The sequence below is a fragment of the Spinacia oleracea genome, chromosome 1, assembly GCF_020520425.1.
Source record: "Spinacia oleracea cultivar Varoflay chromosome 1, BTI_SOV_V1, whole genome shotgun sequence".
NCBI classification, from domain to species: Eukaryota; Viridiplantae; Streptophyta; class Magnoliopsida; order Caryophyllales; family Amaranthaceae; genus Spinacia; species Spinacia oleracea.
Window position 1 is genome coordinate 8,688,260 of NC_079487.1, and position 9,877 is coordinate 8,698,136.

Consider the following 9,877-nt stretch of genomic DNA (forward strand, 5'->3'; position numbering starts at 1 on the left):
TGGGACAACGCAAAAGGAATGGAATTCAAGATGAGTACCGGTGAAGGACCGAAGTTTTATGAGACTAAACCCCAGGCTTGAACATAGAGCACCATTAGTGAAAAGCGCCTAGTAGTTCTTTAGATTGATAGAAAAAATAATAGAGACTTTAGATGGTCCTAAGGCCCTTTAGAATATGGGTCAGTTTTATTTCAGTGTGTTTTCCATACTTTCCGAATCAATAAAGGCGTAATATTTCTCCTAAAAATTTTATTCTAACACTAAATAAACACCAAATGTACTTGCAAAATACAAAAATAAAGAGGCGGCCCACTCTAGGCCCAACAAACAAAACCCACTCGGTTTTGAAATAGTGCCATGGGAACCAGTTCCCGAAACCCAAAAAATAAACCACACTATCCCATTCATATCCCCAAAACCTAAAAAGACAACCCGTGTCATCATAAGAGCCAATCCATGCAACCCAAAATCAAAGGAAATCAAAAATTTAAAACAATGCAAATGTTACCAAAAAAAATAGATTCATAAAACATAGATTCCATCATACCCTTCACTACCAACCTACCTCCAAAGCCTACACAAAGATCTTCATAAATTCCGCACGCTAACTCCATTTTCAAAACTGTTTTGAGTCACCAATAGAAAAAATTAATCTGGACAAAAATGCGTTTCACGCTAACAGTAAAAAAAGCCTCCAAAATAGCCTCAAAATTAACTTTAACTACAAAGCAAAATATCAAGGCACAAAAAACGAAATAGAAATAAACGCAAGAACATGTGAAGCAAAGCGTCAAAAATTGACCGCCCAAGTCATTTTCAGCGCCCAGGGCTGGGCGCCGAAATTTCTGACGCCCCAGCCTGGGCGTTGAAACTCTCTGCCTGCCAAAAGTTTTCCTTTTGAAAGTGCTCGTCATTTTATCCGCACACAACGGAAAAATAACGAACACTTGGGGGGTACAGTACGTATCCAAATAGGTTTACCAAGAATATAGCTATACAAATTAGTCGAATTTTACGCAACCTATGGCAAAAAAAACGGCAGATGAAAATAATGATAAATACTTCACTCATTTGACCAATTAAGTAATATGTTTCCACTTCGGGACATATCTACCGAAATCCGGCATACTAGAACTTATTCTAAAGATAGAACTACGCGCGACCTGATTCTGACAAGATACGTAGGCAATCCTTACCAAGGATTCGGTCCAAATAAAAAACATATTCTTTGCAAAAAAGTGTTAGACATATAAAATACATAAAAAAAAAAGAGGAGAAACAAAAATAAATGAAAACTAAAAATGTGCCTTTATTAAAATATGATAAGAAGGAAAACAAAGTGCTAGGAATAAAAAACAAACACAACTGAAATAAATAAAGGGGCACCTACACCCTAGCAAGAACTACACTACTCTAGTTCTTCCGGATCATCAAATAAAGTCTTGTAGAGAGCAATGTTCGCAGGATCCACCCCCATAGTCTTCTGCGCAGCCCCAATGTCAATCTCCATAAGAACCGGCTCCTGGACACTAACTTCCAAAGATGTCAAGGCTTCAGAAACATTCTCAATTATAGCCCGCTCAGCCTCGAAGGCACAGGCAATGGTGGGAGAAGAATTATTATCATCAACTAGACTAGCCACTGTTTCTACAGGCGGTTGAGCCTTCCTAACCCATACATTGTTCCGGCGACGATCTCCGCAAGAGCTTGCATTTCTTTTAACAACAGCAGGCCCCTTCATGTTAGGCATCTTTTTAGGCCTGAAACTGGAACGGGGAGGAACTTCCTTTCGCTTTCGATCAGGACGAGCTTTCACAGTCTTAAAACTATAGGTACGAGGTTTGGCAGAATCAGGACCCTCATACTTAACACGAATATGAGGTATCAAAAGCTCATCCGGCTCCCCATTACGAGCCTCGGTCCTCACATCTTTGTCATTGGAGCTCATCCACAACTTATGGTTTTCAGAAAGACCCACAAAGCCATTTGTAGCCACGACCCAACGCGGGAGACCATCATAATACTTGGCCCACGCTAGGACCCGTGTTTGTGAAAAGGCCGCTACCTTAGGTGGTACCGTATCAGAAAAGGGGATAGTCTGCCTTAAACCATATTGACGCATGACTCGGTAAGGAAAAATATAAATGGGACGAGATAGCCCCAACAAAGAAACATAAACCGATACATACGAACCCCCTGTCATAGTAGTTAAACCCCACCATGGTACCACCCACTTAATAGAACAAATACCATAAGTAAAAAAGGAGGTCCATTCGGCCTCGTCTTGGCCTTGGTGCAAGTATTTTCGGTTACCCAAAGCTATAGGGCGATAATGTTTAGGATCGGCAGGAGCTTCCAAAAGTCTAAGCCGTTCCGCAAGCCAAATCTGCAAAAACAGGTACGATCGAATCAAAAGAATGAAAAGAAAGAAAAAACGGTCCCTGGGGCGCAGTTTCAACGCCCAGGACCAGGCGCCGAATATTCCATCGCCCAGCCCTGGGCGCTGAAACTCAGCCCCAGGCAAAAAGAAATATATGCAAAAAAAAACATACATGTGCGCAAGGAAAAAATCGATCACCTGTAATAATAGGGGGCTTCCCTTAAAATGTTCAGATTTGGCATCCTTCTTCAGCTCATCCGCACTCAGCAAAGTCTCGGCAACAACCAATGGCATAATAGAATATCAACTTTCCATCTGGCTAATCAAAGGGATCAACCTTATGTCACCGAACTCACCATTGTTATTCGACAACAAATAATGATTCAAAAAACAAAATACAAGAGCTCGAATGTTCAATTTTTGTTCGGTCATATTCTTACTAGACCTAAAATGATGTTTTACAAGTTTTGCCAAGTTAACCTTATCATCTATAACAATTTCAGCAAACATGTTATCATCTAGCCCTAGGAAACCCTTATGGTTGTTTTACCCTCTTCAATAGTGCCAGGGGTAACAGGAGTAGCATTAGTAGGATAACCAAGGATCGCAGCAAATTCATCAGGCAAAGGACATATTTCATTGCCCCGAAAGGCAAAAACATGATGATCGGAGTCCCAAAAGTCTAGGGCAGCATGCAGAAAATTATAATCAATATTAATTTGTTGTAAGCCTAAAAGTGCCTCTAAGTGGTATTCTTTTAACAAAGCTTTTTCTGTGGGAGTAAGGGCCCTTAGCCAACGCCTAACAGTCCATTGGAGTGAGAAAGTAGGGATCGACATGGCAAAAGCAGTAAATAATTAGAGCACAGCAAGAAGAGAGAAAGAATTTGAGAGTGGTGGAAAATAAGGACGTATCTAGCCCCTATATATAGCTGAACGCATCCATGACATCCTGATCCCATTCGGAAACGTGTTAGGAAATCCGAAAGTCAAATATTACCAGGAAAGGACTTTCAGCGCCCACGCCTGGGCGCTGAAATGTTTGACGCCTGAACTTGGGCGCTGGAAATGCAGCCCAAGGCCCAGATTTCACAAGACACGGAATAGGAAAGGACTTAAGACCGTGTTGCTAAAACACGAGGCCCTATTGCAAGAAGGATCAAGCCCAAAAGCACCTTTAGCTCCCAAATAGGCAAAAAATAATAACATTAAAACTTGGTCGAAACTTAGACTCGTCTCAGAAAATGCTCATGTACACTTTTCAAAAAAAAAAAGAGCAAGTTAAATATCATGTTCATTCTTCGAAACACCAAAAATATGTGTCGTCAAGTCATTGGTTTTCCAAATAGAAAATGTCTGTCTGTCAAAGGGATAATCCGGGCCAAGCTAAAACCGGATGTCGCCTGAAAACTAAAGTCGCGCTCCACGGCTTCGCTAAAATAGCACACTACTATAGGAGGTCGCTCGCACATACGAGCGTGACCCCAAACATGATTACAAGATGCAAAAAACAACCGACGAGCCCCTACGCTTGGGGGCTCGCAAAAAAAGGGACTCCAACAAGGAGCGCGCAATCAAAATCACATTCCCAGACTGCGCCACACACCATATCATGTTTGGATATCTCATAAAAAAAATATATATATATATATATATATATTGTTAAACAAAAATATACACAGTGTGGACCCACTTATAGGACACATCTAATCAAGAAATATTACGACCCACCAACAGGTTGTAATCACAAAAGCCCTTCTACATAGGCAAAATAAGAAATTCAAAATGGGCTCGCCCACCCTCAGCGGGCGGGGTCTGCGTCACTAGCCGTGCAGGTCCTCAGTTTTCGAAAGAAATAAAATCTTCAAATTTAAAATAGGCTCGCCATCTTCAGCCGGCAGGGTCTACGGCGCAAACCGCGTAGGTCCTTATTTTCAAAAAAGCAAAATAAATTTCAAAACAGATTCGTCCACTTCTATCGGACGGGGCGTCCACCCTCAGCGGACAGGTTCGCCATCTTCAGCCGGCGGGGTCTACGTCACGAACCGCGTAGGTCCTTATTTTCAAAACATCAAAACAGATTCGTCCACTTCTATCGGACAGCGCGTCCACCCTCAACGGACAGGCTCGCCATCTTCAGCCGGCGGGGTCTGCGTCACTAACCGCGCAGGTCCTTAGTCGCTGCAGCGATAACTTTTTCGGTTTTCCCTTTTTCCAAAAATTAAAGGATTGGTTTTTCCTTTTTCCAAAAATTAAAGGATTGGTTTTCCGTTTTTCCAAAAAAGAACGATGTGCTGGATTTTCCTTCGTTTTATGTCCTATAAAAACAAGGGGTTTTCTCGTTTAGCTAACCCTGAAAATGAGAATCTTTAAAAACGTTTTACCTCGTGATTGGGCTTGGCCAGGCCCAATTACACTTTACAGCTTTGATTTCGAAAACATCTGTAGCTACTCCCAATGACAAAGTGAGGGAGTTTCTACGCACCTTTAAATCCTTCCAATGACAAAGTGAGGAAGTTTCTATACTATCAGTTGACAAATCCCAATGACACGTGAGGGATATGTCGACGCTTCAAGTGATGACCCTTAAGTCAAATGTTATCACTCGGGGGCTCGTGAAACCCTCGCAAAGCAGGTCACATACACCATGGCTTGTGTGACGCACTCCGTCTAATACTTTGACCATCGTCTTACTCCAAGACTCAGTCAAAGTGGGGGCTAACTGAGACACCTACTTTTGTCCCCGTTCCCGCAAGGGAAAGGTTCGATGATGAAAGCATAAAAACTCCACTTGACAACGCGTCTCCTATAAAATAAACGAATCTCGATTCCCCATTTCATTTCACCCGTAACCTGCTATTTATGGAAACCTGCTAAAAATAGTAACTGCCGTAAAAGGTAGCTTCTAAAAGTGGCAAATCATAAAAGATAGAAACCTGTCAGAATTAGGTGTTGCATTCCAACATAATTCCTAAATGAGATAGAAAACTGCGAGAATCCTATTCCTAATATGATTCAGAAATAAGAGTTACGTATTAATTAAAATCCTAACGAGCCTAGAGTTCGTAACGGGCCCAGACGCATTCCGTCATAAAATTGATACGCGCTAAAAGACTCGAATTAATCTCAAACTCTACGGATTTTAGGAATCCGAATCTGACTAAACAAAACTGCCCAGACCCTATTTTCAACGCCTGGCTCTGGGCGTCGAAATCTTCGGCGCCCAGGCCTGGGCGCTGAAAATACCTGGGTACGTGTTTTTTCCTAATTCTTTGTGGATTAGAACTCTGCAATTCTATCTTTCCACGAACTCTTCCCTATAAATAGGCCCCTAATTTCGACGTGAAAGAACACACAACAACACACAATTATACTCTGAGTATTGACTCCAACCCTTAGCCTAAGCCTCTCGCTGCGAAATTGTTCACGCGTTCTGTCGCAATCGATCCATAAATCGAACAGAACGTATCCTGTCCTATAATTGAGATTCGTTAAATAAAAAGGAGAAATAGCAAAGTCAAAGTGGTTAGTTTTCTGAGAACCGTGACGCACCTCTAAAGGGTGCGTCGTAATGTGTCCCTTTTCGATGATTTAACTGCTTTCCTCGCCCTTTTTATGAACTGTTAAACTAACCTAATCTGATTGTTCTATCACGCCTAACAAATATAATATTTTTGGGAAATCGGATTATCATGCTAGGTCCCTTAATGCTATTTAAATCAGATAATCACGATCGAATTAGTGTTATATGTTGCATATTGCTAAAATCAACTCAGATTAGTTTAATAGTTAACGCATGTCCCTTCAATTATTTATGCTGAGCTAGTAAGGATATCCTGCCTCTGGAGTTATCGACGAGCGAATTACTCCTCTCGGTAGTTACAGTCCCCCGAACCCTCAATCTCTACCTTGCGGGTGTATATTGAGAGATCCCTACACCAGGGATCACAAGGGAACCTACGGCCGTCGTGGTCAAACATAATTGCACTCCCTTTATGTCACGATAACCGGGTTTTGTCAGTTTTTCTCATTGTCGTTAAAAACTGAATGGCGACTCCTATATTACTAGTCAATTGGGTGTATACTCACAGGAAATCCAATTACACTTGATTGAATAAAAAGAATCGTCACACCCACGAGGGACAAGGTCACGCATTAGCCTCGCGCTTTTTCGACCCCCTCACAGAACGCGTGATCAGTTTTGCAGCGTGAGGCTTAGGCTTAGGGGTTTAGAGTCAATACTCAGAATATAATTGTGTGTTGTGTCCTTTTCACGTCGAACTTAAGGCCCTATTTATAGAAAAGAGTTTGTGGAAAGATAGAATTGCAGAACTCTAATCCACGAGGAATTAGGAAAAAACACGTACCAGGTATTTTCAGCGCCCAGGGCTAGGCGCCGAAGATTTCGGCGCCCAAATCCAGGCGTTGAAAATAGGGTCTGGGCTGTTTTCTTAGTCAGATTCGGATTCCTAGAATCCGGAGTATTTGAGATTTAATTGAGTCCTTTAGTGCGTATTAACCTTGTGACGGGATGCGTCTGGGCCCATTACGAACTCTAGGCTCGTTAGGATTTTAATTAATACGTGACTCTTACTTTTGAATCATACTAGGAATAGGATTTTCTCGCAATTTCTATCTCATTTAGGATTTATGTTGGAGTGCAACACCTAATTCTGACAGGTTTCTATCTTTTATGACTTGCCACTTTTAACAACTTCCCATTACGGCAGTTACTATTTTTAGCAGGTTTCCATAAATAGCAGGTTTCTATAAATAGCAGGTTTCGGGTGAAATGAAAAGGGGTAATGAGATTCGTTATTTTATAGGAGATGCGTTGTCAAGTGGAGATTTACGTTTTCATCATCGAACCTTCCCTTTCGGGAATGGGGACAAAAGTAGGTGTCTACACTTGCTGGGTATGGCCTTGCGCTGGGCCTGGCGAGGCTATGGCCTTCGTGTTGGGTGCTTGGCTTGCTGGGCGCGGGCCTGGCTTCGTGCTGGGCCTTCGTCTGGCAAGCCTCGTCCGATGCTTAATTCGTACGATGCGCTTCCGATTAAATTCCCGGTTTCGGAATTCATTTCCGATACGACCAATATTTAATATTTCCGATTCCGGAATTAATTTCCGTTTCGAACAAATATTTAATATTTTCGTTTCCGGAATTATTTTCTGATTCCGATAATATTTCCGATTCTGACAATATTTCCGTTTCCGACAATATTTCCGATTCCAGCAATATTTCCATTTCCAATAATATTTTCCGATACGTACCATGTTTCCGTTCCCGGCAACATCTACGACTTGGATAATATTCATATTTCCGATACGATCCATATTTCCGTTTCCGGCAATATCATCGTTTCCAGAGTATTCATTTCTTGCTTATGACGATCTCAGCTCCCACTGAAACCAAGATCCGTCGATTCCGAATATCCATAGATGGAGTATTTAATGCCATTAAATACTTGATCCATTTACGTACTATTTGTGTGACCCTACGGATTCAGTCAAGAGTAAGCTGTGGATTAATATAATTAATTCCACTTGAACTGAAGCGGCCTCTAGCTAGACATTCATCTCACTTGATCTCACTGAATTATTAACTTGTTAATTAATACTGAACCGCATTTATTAGACTTAATATTATATGCATACTTGGACCAAGGGCATTATTTCCTTCAGTAAAGACCAGCATAATAATGCACCTAATACCATGCTAAGTGCAGTCTTCAAATCTACCAAGTCCTAACATTATTTATAGGAGACCAAATGAAAGAAACTCTAGTAACATGCTCCTCAATTTTTTAAACATTTATCAAGAACTCAATAAACAACAAACCTAAAGCAAAATCTTACCAAGTGATATTCTCATTTAAGTTCCTCGTTTTTTTGTCCAGTATAGCACAAAGAGATTTAGTAAATCTGACAGTACAATTTGCTTCATCAATCAGTTGTGAAATTGAAATTAAATGGCGTTTCAACAACAAAACGATGCCACTAACCTATCCGAATCCTCAGGAGAAAACCCGAGCTCATGCATTAACTTACGTTTTTAGCATCGCCACCTGAACCAAGTATGCTTGTGCCCTGTTTTGCAACACATCCAGCTCATCCAACAACCTCTCACATCTATAAATCCAAACACTTAATCAAGACAAATGAACCAGAATGGGGAAAAATCAAGAGAGAAAAAACTGGTATAGTAAGCATTCGAATAAATTGAAGTTGTTGAACCAAGAACACAAGAATCCCAAATTTCATACTGTTAACCAAGAACACAAAAACTCAGAAATTCATATGAACACACAGAAAGATCATCCAGATTTGCGACTCAAAGCATAGCAAAAACTCAAATTATCAATCCGAACGAAGGTGTACTCCAATTATGAAACAAAGAAAACCCAATAATTCGAGACCAAGAAAACGCACAAACCTAAAATGAACATCATCCAATACCACGAATTAAAACATATATAGTACAAAAATAATTGAATAACCGACTTACCACAATGGACGGAACCGCAATAAGACTTCCGATTTTCGTTGATTGGGTTTTGCTTTAGAATACTAAAAGGTATTGGAATACCTTGTTATGGATGGGTTGTAATAGGAGGTCTAATGGAGCATGTACCAAATCCCTTATACGAAGAAGGAAGCAAAAGGAAAGGGAGCCATGGAGATGGGCGAAAGAGGATGGGATTGGTGAAAGTGAGCATCCCAAAACAAGCGTGAAAGGGAAAAGGAAAGGGAACCAGAGAAATGGAGATGACACAGCTGGTTCAAGCTAACACGTGGCATTATCAAATGGAAGGGGTAGAAATGTAATTACACTGTCTATAAGCTAAAAGACAAAAAAAAATTGTGAAGGAAAGTGGGGAGATTTTGGTAATTCCACTATTGTGGGAATAGGAAACACCACTTCTTGCTTTTATAAGTGTTAGGATTTCCTCAAGGAGGAATTCAGAAGGGCTTTCCTTAATTTCTAGAAGTAACAAAGGGAGAATGTGCTCTTTCTTCATTGTTTCAGTCATTGCTATAATACTTCCGTTTGTTGTTTCAGTCATTGCTAGAATAATTTTGTTTGTTGTACCAATTTTTTGCTTTATTTAACATCAAAAAATGCTGAAAATTCGGACGAAATTGGATTTCCTTTGTGCGCGATAGCCGGCGTACGCTCTTTTGTCCGCCCAACTCGAACTTTTCCTCTTTTTCCCTATTGATTAGATATAGAATCCTGCAATACCAAGCCGTTTTTCCGAGGATAATATGCTTGTTTATCTATTATGAAATAATAGATAGATAAGAATTTCAAACATAAATTGGATTGTGCCTTCCCTTTTATTGAAGACCGCTTATTCGGTTTTTTTAATTTTATATGATATTTTTGCGGCCCTTTTTCCGGTAGCCGATGGGCCGTATCTTGGATCTAGAAAAATCCGTTGTCTCTTCAACACCTTTATCTACGAGAATAAAATAAGGACTGATGTTCGGAGCTGC

General features: G+C 40.6%; 1 protein-coding gene across 3 annotated transcripts; it reads right to left on the reverse strand.

Moving 5' to 3' along the window:
* Positions 1-1,192: 1,192 nt before the first annotated feature.
* LOC130465718 (uncharacterized) lies at positions 1,193-9,089 on the reverse strand. 3 transcript variants are annotated; one of them, XM_056834578.1, is made up of 5 exons: positions 8,886-9,089; positions 8,383-8,509; positions 8,237-8,302; positions 2,579-2,695; positions 1,193-2,386 (listed from the first exon to the last, which is right to left on the reverse strand). In XM_056834578.1, exons 4-5 carry the CDS (start codon positions 2,672-2,674, stop codon positions 1,409-1,411), a joined length of 1,074 nt encoding a protein of 357 aa, XP_056690556.1. In that variant the 5' UTR covers positions 2,675-2,695; positions 8,237-8,302; positions 8,383-8,509; positions 8,886-9,089; the 3' UTR covers positions 1,193-1,408. The 3 variants fall into 3 exon arrangements, with proteins under 3 accessions (XP_056690556.1, XP_056690557.1, XP_056690558.1); XM_056834579.1 differs by having other exon boundaries at positions 2,579-2,699; XM_056834580.1 differs by lacking the exon at positions 8,237-8,302.
* Between the last annotated feature and the right edge of the window lie 788 nt (positions 9,090-9,877).

What these genes read in the sequence shown, in the direction of transcription:
- LOC130465718 (XM_056834580.1), bottom strand. Translation starts at nt 2,674, where the DNA reads ATGCCATTGGTTGTTGCCGAGACTTTGCTGAGTGCGGATGAGCTGAAG. An exon ending in GAAGCCCCCTATTATTACAG is followed by an intron (nt 2,387 to 2,578) that starts GTGATCGATTTT and finishes CTGTTTTTGCAG; the next exon opens with ATTTGGCTTGCGGAACGGCT.